This window comes from Halyomorpha halys, unplaced genomic scaffold (assembly GCF_000696795.3).
Source record: "Halyomorpha halys isolate HHAL.00 unplaced genomic scaffold, Hhal_1.1 Scaffold531.1, whole genome shotgun sequence".
Classification (NCBI taxonomy): Eukaryota; Metazoa; Arthropoda; class Insecta; order Hemiptera; family Pentatomidae; genus Halyomorpha; species Halyomorpha halys.
In genome coordinates this window covers 865661-884107 of record NW_027111171.1, presented here as the reverse complement: position 1 = coordinate 884107, position 18447 = coordinate 865661, and the positions used below count along the sequence as shown (strand labels likewise).

At 28.6% G+C, this 18447-nt stretch overlaps 3 protein-coding genes across 7 annotated transcripts in view; 2 read left to right on the top strand and 1 right to left on the bottom strand.

Annotated features, from left to right (window-relative positions):
• Nucleotides 1-1408, top strand: part of LOC106683965 (uncharacterized) — an 84387-nt gene extending 82979 nt beyond the window's left edge. For all 4 annotated transcript variants that reach the window (XM_014425746.2, XM_014425743.2, XM_067049251.1 and 1 more), the window contains one exon: nt 137-1408. In XM_014425746.2, coding sequence (XP_014281232.1) covers nt 137-650 — 514 coding nt within the window. In that variant the 3' untranslated portion in view covers nt 651-1408. The remainder of the gene's footprint in view (nt 1-136) is intronic.
• A 7719-nt stretch (nt 1409-9127) lies between these two features.
• Nucleotides 9128-14062, top strand: LOC106683937 (homologous-pairing protein 2 homolog). The gene is made up of 5 exons (XM_014425702.2): nt 9128-9298; nt 10554-10622; nt 12019-12117; nt 12452-12588; nt 13611-14062. Exons 1-5 carry the CDS (start codon nt 9128-9130, stop codon nt 13717-13719), a joined length of 585 nt encoding a protein of 194 aa, XP_014281188.1. The 3' UTR covers nt 13720-14062.
• Nucleotides 14063-14888: 826 nt separating this feature from the next.
• The window catches only part of LOC106683963 (uncharacterized), a 6279-nt gene continuing 2720 nt past the window's right edge, over nt 14889-18447 (bottom strand). Inside the window, exons 1-3 of one of the 2 annotated variants that reach the window (XM_014425739.3) lie at nt 17496-17743; nt 17195-17396; nt 14889-16135 (exon numbers count right to left, since the gene is read on the bottom strand). In XM_014425739.3, the coding sequence (XP_014281225.1) occupies nt 15048-16135; nt 17195-17396 (1290 nt within the window). In that variant the 5' untranslated portion in view covers nt 17496-17743 and the 3' untranslated portion in view covers nt 14889-15047. Of the gene's footprint in view, nt 16136-17194; nt 17397-17495; nt 17744-18447 lie in introns of those variants that run through there. The other variant, XM_014425740.3, reaches the window with a different exon arrangement.

Below are 18447 nucleotides of genomic sequence, written 5' to 3'. Positions count from 1 at the left end.
TTTTCTTATTTGGAAAGGAAAACTTTTTTTTCCTACTTCATCAGTTTAATGTACTCTTATACTTGTAAGTGTAAAAATGTAAATTAATTAGTAATAGAATAATTTTAATATTTAAAAACTATTATTTGCTTATCAGGTCTCATCGGAACAGGTTGGACCTCTCACAGGCGACTGAGGATTTTTCACAAATGTCTGTAGACTCAGTAGGCCAGGCTGATTCTCCATGGGGCTCTCCAGATTTTTTGGCACCTGATGCCCAATATGAGACCATCCCTGAACCTATAGGATTCAATGAACGAAGACCACCAACCAGAGACAACTTTACAGAATTGAATGGGAATAAGCAACCAGTTGACAGGTGCAACAATCCTCACTATTATGGAGGGGAATACCAGTCTCGTTATACTAATCCAGATGGCCTTCTTCGTCACCATTATGAAGAAATTCAAGAACCACCAACACAAAGGATATCAGAAACAAACATCGGAAATTCTCCTGTGTTTGGAAGTCGCTTATTTCCAAATCCTCCTCGAAGGCATTCACCGGAATGTATTGCTCTTGTTGATGAATCACTTTGTTCTCACAATGATTCATCTTGCCGTTGCTCAATGAGTATCAATAGTAGAGTTGAAGATAACGTTCCAAATTAACGTCACAGCAATCAGAAAATGTAGGAAAATTACAATACAGTATAGTTCCTTAATGAGATATTTATTAAGTAATGTGTTTCAGAAAGTAATCATAAGATTTTTTCTGTTTTTATTTATATAAGATGTTTATGAATTTTTAGCATAACTTTTTATTTTGATTTGCAAGAATTTTATCACCATTATGAAGAAAATTGACAAAAAATAAAGATTATAATGCTTCAAGCTCCTGTAATTTATGTGGGGGGTGATCTATCATCATTTTTAACTCATAGCTGATGATTTATTTATTTAGGTAGATTATGAAATTTATTATTTATTGAATTTTTTTCACGTTTTGTTAAATTTATTATTACTCTAATGTTTTTATTTCCTGATTGATCATTTATCAATTTGAATTTTATTGGTAAGATGGCACGATTATATAAAGCTTTACAATAGAAAATTATTTTGTATTTTTATTGTGTTTAAAATATGGTCAATTAGGAGTACCACTTTCTGGTATAATTTTTTTTTTTCATCTTATCTAAGAATGTACTCCTCCATACCCAGTTTTTTTGAAGACTGACTAATTTAACATGGTTTTGACAAATACGAATATTTATACCCCTCAACGTGTCCTTCGCATTGCTGGAATGATGTGTGTCATTACTGAACTTAATTCTAATGATTGTAGTTACGGAAAAATTTTGGAAATAAAAGAAAATTATTTAATTTTTTACATTATTTTATAAATTATCAAGTTCTATAGTCGATTAAAATTATGTTAGCTTATGCTTGTACGGTGTTCATTATTCTTCCTGAATTACAATCATTGCATTAGAATAAAATACACCTAGATACAACTACACTTCACCCTTATAGAAACCAAAGTACAGTAGTAACAAAACTGCAGTGTTATAGCTGCTATATTTTCATAAATTTATAAAATGTAACCTAGATTAGAAAATTTTATTCAAAATGAATGGAATAGTTCGATATTCATATTTATTTTCAATGATTAGAAAATAATTTGAATATTAAATAGAAAATTTATTTAAAGTTATAAAAGGATCATATATTAATACAGTTATATGTGTCTCTGAATTTTAGCCTAACAAATAATATTGTTTGATTGTGTTATTTTTATTTTATCCTCATTAATTTAATTTAGAAACCTATACCTTAGTTAATTTATTTTGAAATAATCAAAATATAAGGTTACAATAATTGTATTCGTTTTCTTTTATGATATGATTCGGTAGAAAAGCCGCTTACTAATAATTTCATTGTCATAGTTTTCAGTTACTTTTTTTTTTTTTTATTAAGTAAATATAAATATCAATATATGACAAAAAAGATTATTACTAAGGTCTGTATTATTTTAAATTAACTTATTTCATAATTTTAAAAGATATTTTGTCGGAACACATTTATTATTCTATGTTTTCATGCCAAACTTTTATTTTTAAAAGAACATAACTATATAATTGTTAAAGGAAAGTTTCAATTTTTCTCAATATGGTTTTAAAAAAATTTTATAAACTTGTTACTTCAAATTATTATTTTAGTTAATTAACTCCTAACTAAAACCTTAGTAATTACTCTTTAGCACAAATGAACTTATTTTGTCAGTTTTATTCATGACCCTTCTTCGTTTTTATTAGGTGATTCATTGTGCTGAATTAATTATAGCACAAGCTTCTAAGATTTTCTTTCTAATTATTAATATTCCCTTAATTTTTGATGTTTTATCTGTTATTTTTGCATCACATCATAAGTTTGTTTTTTTATTTTTAATTTCAATCTGTTTCCTTCCAAATAATAAATGAGTTCTGCAAAATATTTGTGGAAAATAAAAAACTGTTAGAAGTTTATAAGTATCTACATAGAATCTGTTTGTTGTGTTTAACACAGTATCGACTACTATTTCATTCTTATGATTTTACTTTGTTGACAGGCAATGAAATTATTACTTCTATGGCTTTTTTAATGGATATTTTAGAAAATTCTTGCAGAATTCGAAATTCATTTAGCCTTATTTGACTATAGTGTAATATGATGGTGCTTGTAAAAATTACAATAATTTTACATTTTTCTGAATGTTACATGTTGATACTAGAGTATGTTGATAATGTAAGAAGACTTAAAAACAGTATTTTATGTTGTACAGTATTTGTATGTTAATAATTAGGCATTATTGTAGACTTATTTGTCTTCTGTTATTTGTTATAAGAAGTGTTTGTATAAGATTGTATCATATGTGCCTTAGGCTTTCTAGATAATTATTGCTTTTAATTGTATGTTTAATTTATGCAATGTTATATTTGTATACACAATGTACTGTATACATATTTGGGCTAGATCATAAAAGTATTTGTATATATATGGTATATATTTATTACTGTAATTTAGATATGAATGACAATATCTTGTTATAATAATGATAATTTTTTCTAATAAAAGAGAAAAATACTGAAGTATTTTCATAACGAGCTATTTTAAATGTCTTCTGTGTTACATGTATTTAACCTTTTTATTTTAAAATATTAACTGAATTATTTAATCATTATCGGTTTTTCATTATCTATTCAAATAGATATCACTTAGATTACCTTATTGTTTTAAGAGAATCAATTTTCTGAAAATGCTTTCAGCAATTAATGAAATCAGCTTTTAAAAAGCTGGTGATACCAAAAATCATTAAAAAGTTCAGTTAACATGTTTTACTACCAAACACTTCATATCCTACACCTTAGAATAAGTACGGAATAAAAGCTTTTTCTGTTAAAAATTGTTTACATACGCAAGCTTATTCAGCAATTTGAAGTTAATCCTCTGTAATTTATAGGAGCACCAGTAATTAAATAAAGCATAGATATGGGTAGAGGATAGCGATAAGCTGGCAGAAAAAGGGAAACCAAAAAGGTGTGCCTTATGGTGGACCAGGGATATAGCAGAGGTTAGGGGAAGTGTAAGAGCTAATCACTGGCTGATTTCTATTTCAGTTTAAATTATAATGGCAGGTAAATGTTTACTGTAGGTCCTCTAAAAAGGCGGCAAACCATTATTACTTGGCCAGAGTGTACATAACTGGAAGATAGATAGAAATGGTCTATTTTTCATAACAAAACTAATTTACAACTCACTACTACTAATGAAATTATTTGAAGTTACTAAATGATCTTATAAAACAATGAAAGACACACTCATAGTGAAATTATTTTATCATAGTTAAAGTGAAACAATAATATAGTTTAAATAACAATATTTAATTGTTATTTTACTATTTCATATTTTATCCTCAGTTTATTAAGTTAATAAAAGCATAAAGGAATGAACAATCAATCAAGTATAATAAATACTGACTAATTTAAAACGCACATGAATAAATACGTCTGAAAAATTATTCACCGCTTAACTCTGATCAATAAAACAAAAAGAAAAACTACATAATTTAAAATGTTCCATATAATGAAAATAATTCAACTAACTGCGTAAAGATAGCAGCACAAAACAAGAAATGTAGGAAATAATAGTTCCGATTAGTAATCCTAGATGCCAGCACCATCCAAACAGTCATTTCCGAAGTCCAAATAAAGCTCGAAAATATTTTTAATAATAGTTCAACTAACTACATATAGATAGCAGCACCAATCAAGAAAGTTAGGGATAGTAGTTTCACTAACCGCCACAAGAGGCCAGCACCATCCAAACAGCAATTTCCAAAGCATAGCAGGAAAATTTTCATTTTGTATCAGGATATTAGGAACACACAAGAGCTCAAAAGATCAGATGGTTCACGGACTTGTGAGCTCCTGTAAGTTCCTAATATCCTAATACGAAATAAAAATTTTCCTGCTAGACTTCGGAAATCGCTGTTTGGATGGTGCTGGCCTCTTGCGGCGGTTAGTAAAACTACTATTCCTAACTTTCTTGATTGGTGCTGCTATCTTTATGTAGTTAGTTGAACTATTAATAAAAATATTTTCAAGCTTTATTTAGACTTCAGAAATGACTGTTTGGATGGTGCTGGCATCTAACGGTGCTAATTAAAACTATTATTTTCTACATTTCTTGCTTTATGCTGCTGTTTTTATGCAGTTAATTGAACTATCACTATCATTTTAACATTTTAAATTGAAAGATCAGTTAGAATAGAAACTTCAAAAAATTAAGAATTTAATTATGATTTAAGTAGTGAGTTGTGAATTAGTTTGGTTATGAAATATTAACCATTTATAAGGAATAAGAGAGTTAGACTTTTAAAGCATTTTATGATGACATCTGCATCATAAAAACTTGTTGAAATTGAAGTTTCACATAATAGACGAATTTGATCCTTATTTAACTGCTATATTGTGAACTAGTATTGTTACAATAAATTGAAAACCATTTAGATTAAGAGTTTGTTGGAAATTAATTTAATTTCTTCAGAAACTAAGGGACACCTCTATTTCCCAATTTTATGAGTATTTGACAATGCTATTACCCTTTACACCATTGTATTTCCTGGCATCCTTCCTCTACCAAGTTGTTATATCTCACTGTCCATCATGCATCTCATATCTTCTTATATTCAAATATCCTAATTGAACTACTGTTCAATAACTTAAAATTGTCTTCCTCTTTTTGTTATAAGTTATATATTTAAAATCGTCATAATAATTGAAATTACAAATATATGCCATAAGGAGTAGTACGGATAACACATATAATAACATCTACCATCTTCAAAAAAGTGGGATTAATTATTACTTTTTTATGTTCGATGATATTTCTTTGCTAGTGGTTTCTTTAATGGTATTAAAATAAATCAAGATAAAACTCAATATGATGAAAATTCTGCTACCCTTGAAAAGTTAGGATTTGACAATTATATGATCTCACAATATTTTACTCATTGATGAAAGCAACCTTACCAATAATTATGGTGTCTTATTATTATTAGCATTAGCTTTAACTAATTCTGGCATGTATATAGCATATTTATTTATTTTTGTAAGAGAGTTAAATTTATTCAGGCTTATGGCAAATAAAAACCAAACAAACTTGTTCTATGAACAGCATATATTTACAAATGTGAATACACATGTCCATATAGATACACAAATAAAATAAAAAATATATATATATAAAGCGACAACAAAAATTGTTATCCAAACAAAAAATCTAGTTATAAAATATTCTTTTTGCACACATACTTAAAGTTATAAGCAGATAAATTATCAAGGTTTATATACAATCCTTCGCAACAGTTTCATGACATTACTTTATTTACAAAAAAAAATTTATAAGTATAAAAGATTCTGATTAAACAAGACAATAATTTTTTGGATGTTCCAATGAAGTTTACAGTTTCTTAGTGTCGGGGAGGAGAAGTTGTGGTTGTACATAAAGGTTTCCTCGTTATCCCAAGTCTAAACATCGCCCCGACAGATACCACTGTACATGAACTGCATGAAGTCAACAGGAATGTATCTTTAACGGATTTTCCATCCTTATCCACAGCTACCATTCTCTGGTAAATGTTCTGTTTGCATACAGTCTTGTAGCCATTGGGAAACAAGTCACTAAAAAAGAAGCTTTGTTCACATTCATCACTGGTCTTCCTAAAATGGAAAGATGAGGCTTTTATTAATACAAAACAAGGTTTAAAAAAATTAAATAAAATGTAAAAGGATTTATAATTCTTTTGTTTAAGGTTATGATCAGAATTCTTAAAATATAAAATAATTTTTCCCAAAATCAAAATATTTTTTGTTGAAAAGGTTCTCATATTTTTAAAAACTGACTTTAAGTATTTAGTCAGCAGGATATACATTTCCTCTTTTTATATTCCTTCGTGAATAAAAAAGATAAATAGAAAAAGGATGGTTGCCTGACATTTTTTATTTCAAATCATAATTATTTTGTCTGAGGAAAATCAATTGAAATCATATAATAAAACACAACAATTTTTTATTTTTATTTTGACAACTGATGTCTTGGCCTGACTATGTCGGGCTCCTTCAATGACGAGGTAGTGTGTGTTTACATTTGTTAAAGAATAAAGTTAGTTATCTTAACAAAGTTTATAACTTTTGAGAACTGCTACAAGAGAGAAAATCTACAAATTGATTAATTAAAAAATACATTACATAAAAGAGAACTATGCTTCTATAAACCTATAGAAAAAAAATAATAGCACACCTTAGTTTTGTGAGATAATTTAATCTTTTTTTTTTCATCTATTATTCCTGAGGTATAGCATTATTTAGAGAGAAAACTATTTTTTTTAAATATGGACAATGTAAAGCATTAGAAAAAATGTGAGAAATAAAATTTTCATTTTTTAAATTATTAATTTTATTGAAAATTAACCCTTCATAAAGTTTTAAGGAGGTAATACCTCATATTGATTTTGTTTAATTTGTCCATAAAGTGCCAAAAAGTAGGAAAGTCATCCAATGAGATTTTCTGTCATATTTTTATAATTACATGCAAAGTTTTTTAAAAATATTTGAATGAAAAAAGTATGGTTTAAAATATTGCATTATAATGTAAAGTTATAAATATGTTTTACTAAACCCATTAAGAGTTTTAGGTTCCTCACATTTTTCTCAGTCTCAGGCTGCCACATTCTGACTTTCAAACCACAAAATATTATTTTGTACATCTGTCAGCCCATATAAGTCCAACAGAACAATGCAGTTTGGTGAAATATGAGGAAGTTAAGTTATATATAAATAATGGTGGACCATGATATCGCTGCTTTTCTCAAATAGTAGCACATTTCGCAAAAATGTTTTGATTTTATTTTGAATTAGACATATCTTAAAGGTAGTGTTGTAAATGGAGCCTACTTTCACCACTGGGATCTTCCTACAGACTGTCCATAAACAAGCAGTGTTGTCACAAAGCAAACCCCATCAAGGGTGCAATCTATGGAATAGTGAAATACAAAATAAAGCAGTATTTTTGTTAGATCTGCCATATTAACCTTTCCTTATGGTTTTCTGTTAATAGCAGCAATGTTCTGACTTCAGAGTTCTAGAATGCTTTTGGTTTGTTTGCTATCCCATCTCTATGTCACTAAAATGTATTTAATCATGTGATCATCTATTAAGTTTCCCTAGGAGTTATGGTTAGTACTAGATAATTTACCTCTCGTCGATAATCTCGATTTCTGCCTAACACCTACCGATTTTGAATTTACAAAATGCTTTTAACAACTACTGCTGTCACATCCACCTAAAGGCGAATCAACTTGTTGGCCGCTCGCCTCGAATCAGAGGCTTGCACAAATGCTGGGTTAATAAAAAGCGGACCATCCACATGTCAGTGTTATTCAGAGAGGCAAGCACGGCGGACGTAGTAGTGGTTTCAGCCACTACACTGGAATTATATTATTTTTATTACAAAAAAAGAAAATTAAAGGAAATTAAATATAAAACTTATTATAAAAAGTAACAACAAACACCTTTAATCTCCTAACAGCTCTCAGTTGCAATTAGACTGAGAACAATGGTGGAGATGCTACACGAGCGCTCTCACGAACCTCTTTGATCTGGACCCAAAAAACCGACTCTCGACGGATCCGCTACGAGCATAGGCCAACTCGTACAAGCCACCCATCCACATGCTCGCGCATGTCTGAGTTCGCCATGGCTTGGCCAACATGTAGAGGCCCCTTAACAGGGATATTTCCAACTCATATACGTCAGAGGACTGCTAAATCAGAAATTAAGCCATTTGTGCATTTTTAGGTACTTTTATAACACATTTATGTAATAAATTTCAGCTAATACTGAAATATCTGGGAAGATAAACAATAATTCCTTATGTGTGCTACCTGACCATCCCACCGCTCTATTCCTAGGCCCTCGTAGCTCAACTCTAGTCCGTGAACTCAAATCAAGCCCTTGTTGATAAATAAGTCATAAAAGTAAAGGTTTCTGAAAGTTGTTTCGATGTAAACAAAAAAATAAAATACCGTTCATATTAGTTCGTAGATTCCTGTCAATACGAAACTTTAATCCGTTTGGTGATTATCTTTCTTAAGTTTCCTCTAATTGAATTTTAAAAATCATTGAAGGAATTTAATACTACACTCTCCATATAATTAATTTATCACCTCCTTTATTTCATCACAATAGTAAATCCAATCGATTGCGAAAAAAGGAACCTCGTAAGAAGTGAAAAAAGAAACATTAAAACTTATTGTTCTATTTTAGTATGATTTAAATACAAAAATGAAATATTTTCTCATAAAATTAGATTGGCGATATCATTATACAAAGTTTCTCCCCGGTGATGTTAGCAATAATTTCTTAGCTTCTTCTTCTTTGAGTTTATAGTAAACTTATTATTACTTACTCCTTGGTCTTTGACAATTGCCAATGGTCCTCTTTGTATTGAGCGCAATTTTCGCGGGTTGGTTTGATCCAGTTTTGTATAATTTAAAAACATCTAGTATCTACGTTTTGATTTATGTCAATGCATATGACTTATAGTTTATAATGTGTTCCGAGGCCGTATTAAAATACTTGCAGTCCACTAATCGTCCATATTCAGTGAATGATATATTTCAAAATCTACATAATGCTTACAGTAAAAATGTAATCCAAAAATCATTGGATGAATTATCTGAGAAAGGTTCGATAAGGGAGAAAGTGTATGGTAAACAAAAGGTAGAAAATCATTCTCATCTGATTTTTTCTTCTTTAGATGCTTCATTTACTATCATTAAAACTTATATAACTTGATTTAAATTCAAATATTAATCCTGAACTCTTAATTTCCAAATTTTTGAACATGATTAATAAAGTTAATTTGTTATTTGAGGAAGACCAATGAGAAAAAGTATTTTATTATTTGTATTTCATATCAATTGTAGATATATTAAAATTTGAACTACTAATTATCATAAATTTTACAAATGAACTTGAAACTTAAATTTAATACATATATTTAGAAACTCCATAGGTACTATCCACATTTTTAAATGTAAAGTTAGCCTATTTTTGTTATAGTTGTTGGAATGAAAAAAAATTGTTATTTAGGAAAAGATGGTCTGGGCAGCTGTCAAGATTAATACTGAAATATTGTACTACAGTATTAATAAATACTAACATTTTCCCCTATGTTTTAGGCATTCAGATCATAAGTATCAAGATTCGGGAAGAGATATTCTCTTGTAACAATGTTAGTCCAGTTAATCTTTAGTCATTATTGGTCTCTTAACAAAACATTGGCATTTATTAATAGTATTTTACTCTATTTTTGTTTTAATTTTGACTAACACCTTGTTCATCTTCTGCAGGGTGATTGAATTTTTTGGCCAATAGACAGTATGCGATAGATTTTAAGGAACATGGTCCAGGCGGCGATCATGAATGGTACAATAGTAACATATGTTTTACGCTACTTTGCAGAGCTTTATAAACTTGATCCTTGTAGTTTTGGAATTTCAGAATCATTCTGAAACCACCAGTATTTCGGCCTGCAATATGGGGCGAAACATTGTTTACTAATAAACAGTTTCCTACTATTTTTGTACCTTTCATGCCCACCACACGCACACCCTCTTTCTACGACTTAAAAAATTAGGATCAACCATTCAATTCTTAATAGATTCTCTATTATTCAAATAATTAAAATAAGTCTATTATGTGCATTTTGATTCATTTTTGTGGAATTTAGAGCAGGTTTAAGATACCATAAAAAATTATTTGAACTCGAAAATAATTCTTTATATTTAAGATTTCCCTTTTCATTTGCTGTAAGTTTGTTATCACATCCGTATGATCAGCATTTACTGATGATTATATTCTGTATAATTTTAGTGTATGTTAAGATATACCCCATACAACATAAGTTTATTTCCTAAATCAAACATTCCTATGTAAGATGGCTTATCTAAAAATTTTTTTTTTATTTTGGCAGATTTATTGTGTTATTCAAGCAGCTGAGGATGTAGGCAATGAAGATGAACTTTTTGAATTAAATGAATCTGTAAGTATTAATATATTTAAGTAAGTATAAATCTGACCAAGTATGATTTAGTAAAAATAAGTTGAATTTTTAGATTATATTGTCTGCTTGAAAAATTAAAGTTAGCTCATAATGAACATGAATTTTCACAATTCCTGAATAAAATATATAAAATAAATTAAGAAGGAGATAGTCTGGGTTGTGATCAAGAATAAATGGTTTTCATTTTTAACTTTTTTACCGTTTTTTTGTTAGTTTTTCATTCATATATGGGTTTCTTTTTATTCTTTCTTCTTTATATCTTTTCATTTGCTTGTCACTTTTCAATTCTTGTACTAGCTTTACCTACTCTGTATCTTTTTATTTAACCCCTGATGGAAACCTCGAATGTGGGTCGAAGTGTTGGCTCATAATAAAATTTATAAGTATTTAGCAATTGTTTTTCTTGACCACAACCTTTTTAATTCATACATGGTCAAACAGCTATACAATATAAAATAATTATTTATTAATGTCCAGTAAATGATTTAGATCTTAATTCATTATTTTCTGATGCCTTAGATGACTGTATTATTAAGTATAATTCATTTATGACATTTTTATGAAATTTTATAAAATAAATATATTATTTTTGTTACTATCAGCTCTAGCACTAATAAGGCCTGCAATATGAATTGATTGGTGTCAGATTATTTACCTTAACTTCCTTTGCTGTTTTATTTTTTCCCACATTTTTTTCATCTTAGACTTAAAAATGTAAACAAGAGAAATTAGAGAATTTTTCACATATTATGATAGTTTACTTGAGGTGATTACTTTCATTATTGGCTCAATCTACTTTTTCAAAATTTTTTTTTGGAAGATCATTGACGGTTTGTAATTGTTTTTGTTGTAAAATTTTTGAGGAAGATCTTAGGAATATAGGTTCAATTTCTACTATTAATTTAATGAAAGATTTCAAAAGAAACTTTGGCATTCCCACTCTGTTTAAGATAGGTTGGGAAGTAGTCCCCTTACTTGGCTTGTACTGATCCCCTCACAGCTTGTTCTCATGTCAAGAAATCCCTTGTTACACAATGCTTAGAGAACAATACTGATTTTGCTCAAAGATCAAACATACGAATCACAATTATCTCGATAAATCTATTTTTGGTACCAGGTCATTTTTAAATGACAGTTATTAATTTATCAGTTGAATTACTCATACAATGTCTATTTTATGTATATACATACATATATACAATGTCTATTTTATTTTCCTCTAGACTGATAAGGCATTTGATTAAAAGGTAAGTAATATAAATTGATGCTTGAGTTTTAATATTTATGAATAAGAAATATTTTGTTAAAAATATATAATCTCTTTGAATAATAGTGTTAATCTCAACAAATATTTTTATGAATTCCTTGCTTTTAGATTGAAAAGAAGTCCAAGGAAGCTGTTCAATTAGAGCAAGAAATAAAACTTCTTGAGGGGAAGTTGAAAGAAATACAGTCTCAACCAACCACTCAACAGGTAACGTCATTCATTTTTTATATTGTATTAATTAAACAAAATATATCTAACACTTTAATGTTATTTTTATAATACTTAACCCTGAAATACTATTTTGAGTAAAACATACTAGGTTCTGAGCATTCATATAAATAAATATGTATCTTTGTCCATGAATTTATGTATTCATATGATTCTTGAAGGTAATAATTAATTACTTTAATTATTGTATTAAATATAATGCATGAAAAGACTTACCTTCTTCTTCTTCTTCTTTTTTTTTTTTTTTACTTTCATTATGTCTTCAATTTATCTAATCTGATAAATAATTTGTAAATGAATGGTATTTGTTTAGGCTGAGGCAGACAATGAGAGATTGAAAAAATCAAATGCTCTTCTAAAAGAAAAATTAAATCAACTGACAAAAGGAGTTTCAATCATTTCTAAAGAGGAATGGAAAAAAGTTGAAGAAGAACTAAACAAAGTTACCAAGTAAGAAATAAATACTGTTTAATCATGAGATTATTTCTGTACCTCGGAGTTATATAGTTATATACATTATGTCCATTTAATACCAATTTTGCATTACATAGTAGTCATGTTTTAAAATAAGTTTTTACTAAATGCAGAGGTATATAATACTATCTACACAACCAATCCTAAAGGTAGTTACACACTTAAAAAAAAAAATTGATAAATGTTTATTTGAAGGGAAACATCTATTCAAACTGCTCTCTTCCAAAGTTAAAGAAATATAACATAGTTTCCTAAACCTCAGATGCAGCAAACTGTTTGTTTTTTTACCAAGAGGTATAGATAACTATGTCCTAAATCTCAGAGGTACAGAACTGTACTCGCTTTACCCAGAGACCTATAACTATTTCTTGGATCAATTGTTAAGGGAATCACATCCTTTAAAAAAAAATACTAAGTAAACTTTTATTCAGAGAGAAGCATATGTTCAAACTGCTCTCCTGAAATTTTAAGAAAATGTGACAATGTCTTTTACTTCCGAGGCACAGCTGGAAATTAGTATTATCATCTTTGAAGTTTTCTTATGGTTATGCATTAATAATTTATAAATTGTTTATTTCTAGTATAAGAATAAAAAAATTGTTCAAAATTTTGCTACGTATATAAAAAGATTTTGTTCATGCAAAACGTGCCCTTTTATCAGCTACAGTGGAAGGCAAAGAATTAAAAAAATAAATACTTTATTCTACACCAGTATTGGATGAAACATTGGTTTATAGCTTAATTGTTCTTTATATCCTCATATATTTATGCTTGGATCAGAAGCTGTGCCAGTTTTAAGTCAGCCTGTGCGGATTAAAATTGTTTGACCCATGGAATAAACCTTAACCTAATAGTTTCTAGAAATGATTGATAGCCTATCCTTCCTATGTATTCCTATTTGGAATACATTTAGATATTAAATCCCAAATAAAAAAAAAATTCATAAAAGTCTGATATAAATTTGAAACCTTTTTCTAAAGTAATTTTTTTTTTCTCAGAGAATATAAGAAAAGAAGCAGGTGGCTCAAAGACATGACAGATGCAGTTTTAGAGAATTACAATTCATCGAAAAACCAATTGTATGAGGAAATTGGAATTGAAATGTGATAAACATACATCAAGTTATTGTTTTATTAAAAAAAAAATATATATGTGTATATATATATCGCTACTTATATTTGATAGTGGGACAACTTAAAAAACAAAAATTTATTTCAAAGATAGTACTGTACGCTGAGGTTACTTTTCAACAAGTAGAGCAAATTTTGGATAATCTTTAGGGAGATCAGTACGGAAAGTAACCACAATTTATAGGACTATCTTTGGAATACATCCAACCGACAATAAAAATAATTCTTTTTTAAGTTGTGGCACTATCAAAGCAATCCAGCAATTCGATCACTTTTGTTATATATAAAATTATTTCTAAAATAAATATATTATTTGTTTATTTTTTTTTTTTTCCAAGAATTTATTTGTAGGTATAGTTTCAATAACACTCTTATTTCCTATTTTCATTATGATCTGGCAAATTTGAAAGAAACTCAGTTAATATTGGGATGCAAATTATTGAATTAAAGAAAACAAATAAAATACATGCTGGGAACATTGCCAGAGGATGAATATTAATGGCCACAAAAACTTTCTATGGTTCTAGAAGTGAAAAGATGAAGCCTTTAATCATTCTTCTGTTGGAAGTGAAGTAAACATTCCACTGAATGCTAGGGAAATGAATAGTAAAGCTGGTTGAGGAAGCCTGGCAAAGGGTTGTAAAGCTAAGTCAATGAATAAAAAATATATGGTTAAATCAATAAAACTGCTACAATAATTGTTGTTTTTCACGGACAAGTTTATAAATTTTTAAGTAGATATTGCTTAAATTCAGCTGTATAATCTTTGAAGACATTAAAATTGCAAGGCTATTGTCTGTATAAGCCACTTATGTAGACAATTTCCAAAAACTTAGCAAAAAATTATACTTTATAGAAAGTTGTCACTAAATTTAATTAATCAGAATGATTTTTTTTTATCTTATAGAGCAAAAATAATTATGTTTAAGAAAATTGTGGAAATCAATAGTAGTTAAAATAATAGTAATCATTGTATAAATTTTATTTTAGGTGCGTATTAGAAAGAAATCCTAATTCAAATATTGAAAAACAATTACTGAAAGAAAAGTTAAATTATTAGTTTTTTAAATAATATCTTCTAGTATATTATAAATGGTAACATACTATAAAATAAGAGATATATCAATTACATTCAACATTAAAAAATAGAGGTAATGAGTATTTTAATTAACAAACATATCTAAGATATATTTACATAGATAATAAATACAAAATGTCTTCAAGTTATTACAACAGGCACATGGTTTAATACATATAAGTAATAAATAACAAAAATAAAATTTCAGTTTTAAAAAGATTTTAATATCAGTAAAACCTGATAATTAACTTTTCTTGGGTCTGACATACCCAAAACACATCAGAGAGGTAAATAATTCTTCCATTTTTAGGCAGACGACGCTTATAAAGACATTTTCCAGTTCTTGCATCAATGATGTACCATGAACGAGACTGTATGTAGTCGTAGCAGAGGAAAATATTAAGCAAAGACCTTGTTTCTGGATGGAAGTCTCCAGGAAGTTTGGTTACCCAAAGAACATTTCCATTCAATAAAGAAACAGCTTCAACTCTGCTATAATGTGTTTCAGCACGTGAAATACCATAAATAACATCTTTCTTATAATTGGTATGATAATCAATGAAAGACTTCTTGATCATTCCAATTTTATCCCCACTCAATCTATTGAATGTATTTATCTCCTTATCAGTAATTAGAGCAAGAACATTTCTACTGGTCCTTATCCAACTGAAGTCAAGGCATTCTATATCAAATGATTTGTCACCTGACAATGCATAAACTCCCAAAAGAGTATTCGATCGAGCAAAAACATTTTCTTTGGCTCGTAACAAAGTGCATTTCCAAGGGAATAAGAGCTTCTTAGTAACACCCGTACTAAGATCAACAATATTTGTCGACTGAATAAATAAATAATCACATATCCACAACTTATTTTCATATAATAAAACAAATTCTACAGACGAATGCTCAAAGACAATACTTGATGTAGGAAAATTATCTCTATAAATACATAATTGCCCAGTCACGAAACCACAGAACAAATATGGTTTATAATCATCAGTTTGATATACAGCTACACATGTATTTCTTATTACAACTAGATAATCCTTATTCATTTGTATTTCACGCACAAAACATCCTGTAAAAGTGCGCTCGTGCAGAGTAATAATCTTTGAATTTTCTCTTGTATAAACAAAAATCTCAGATCCATTACTAAGGGCAATCTTTCTGTCATGGGTAGCAATGCAGTAGTGGGGTGATAGGTCTTCTGTCTGCAATTTTGTTTCTAAGAACAGATTCTGCTCCCAATTGTAAACCACACCCCATCTCCACTCCCCCCAAATTCTGGCATATCTGCATAAGTCAAAGTATTCATCTAAAATAATTTTAAAAATTATGAAATGTTAATTACATTCCAAGAAACATATATAGAGCAATAAACTTCAAACTACTCAATAATAAATGTTCTATACTATATATTTAAATTAGAAATACTTTTTAAATTAATGCCCATTCAATTTCTAGATAAATATGTGTTTTTCTTCATAAATCTGATAAGTTTGCATTCAAGAATTTATTAAGCTAATCTTAATTAGTCACCCTGGTTGATAGATAGATCAGCTGAACCTGAATAGCTTTTTGGCTATATCTACCAAATTCATATTTTCTTTAAAACATGTCTTTTGACTAAAAGCCAAACTGTTTTACGACTTATGTTGTTTAATTAAACTGATTCCATTATTCAATATACATTTCGCGAAGTATTGTGCAGCTAATTTTAATTTCATTGTAGGAATTGATCCTCATTCTAACTTTGACTGTAAGATTAGATTGTACTTGCAACCTTTTGAGGGTTCAAGCATACACCATCTTAAATAACAAGCTAAATAGTTTGGAAAACAATAAAAAAATAGATACATCCCTTTTGCTTCAAATAATCTATACTACTATTAAAGGTGAAGAGTTTGTTTCAATCCATTAATTTCAAGATCGACATCTGATTTGAAAATTTCTTTTGGTGTTAGATAGACTGTTTATTGAGGAAGACTTTAAAAATTAAAACTATCGATCACTCTGAAGTATTGCAGCTTTTCTTTAAATAGTTTAGAACAGACAATGTAAGTAAAAAAATACTTTGTAAGTATAAATCAATCAAAATGAAGATACTTCTATCATGTCAAATCCTTTATTAGCAAGTGTTCCTTTTGTTTTTCACATGAATTTAATCAGATATCCCTCGTCAAGTACATATTCCTGTCATATATATATAATAGGCCTCTAATTCAAATTTACATGGGTGAGACTATGGTTCACAACTAGTATCTTGATAAAAAAAAGTCAATAGTGAATGATAATGATATCAATTAGAAAAATAAATTTATAACTGGTCTAAAAGATGTAATAAATTCATATTATTACAAAAACATAAATTTACCTGAAGAAGGTTCTTTATTGATGTCCAAATCATCCAATTGACACTGCTTTCTCCAAAGAAATTCATCATTAGCAATCAACTTCCATGCCTTGGAAACTTTAAATATTTTCCACAAATCATCACCATTTAAATGACTTAATATATTTTGTCCAATTTCAATAGGGAGTCTTGCAAGAATATCAAAATTATGGTCACTGGTCATCTAAAATTAACCATAGCAGTTGATAATAAATATACTTTGCCTATACTTGTATATATATATATTGTACCACAATAATTTTCAAATTAAAAAACAGTTTACAATTATATTGATTCAGAAAACATATTTTATATCATTAAGATTTCTCCTGGATCTTCAAGTATTCCATTGAAATGTGGAATCAATACACATGAATTAAAATTCAACCGAGGTAAGTCAGTACATGAGGGCAAAATGTTGTAACTTTTAGTTTTTACTTCACTTTTTGGCTTATTAAGGTTGAAAAATGTTGCCATCGAAGTGACAGCACCTTTAAATTTAATAGGATAAGTTGCATTAATCGTTCGCGAACCTGGTTAGATTTTATACTGTAGCTCTATGGTAGACACTCTTATGTTTCATAGATAAATGTTTATTTATTTATTTTTAATACGATTTTGAGTTCTGAAAAATATTGGCCAAACAGTAAGTAATGGCAAAAAACTTTTATGTTTTTAAGATTATTCTATAAATTAGTATTATCAAAGGCGAATCATGGTAAACAATGTTTCCTATCAATGGCCTTTCCGTCTCCGTACATTGCACAAAGTACATAAGAACAAAAAACAAGATAACAACCACAATGAATAAAAGGAAATACAGAATAACTAGACATTTAATAAGACATAAGTCTACTTATCCTGTATTTCATTTTATTCATTATGGTTATCTTGTTCTTACCCGTGATGAAGGCCTGAAATTCTGGCCGAAACGTTGGGACTAATAAATTTTGCCTACTTTAATTATTTATTGAATGTTTGTCTTTGAAAAATACTTAGTTTTCAGGTTATAAGTAAACAACTAAATCAGAATTACGCCACTTTTTGGGAATTCAGCCTTTTTTACAATGGTCTTGCGGCTCAACACAGGTGCAGTGCCCCTTGAATGGTTCACTGCTATATTTGTTTATCTTTAGCGGCTGGACACTGCATTTTTAAGATATTTTGCCCTTGCCAAAATTTAGTGGCGTTTTATTGAATTTATATATTATATATATGATTTTGAAAATCATGAC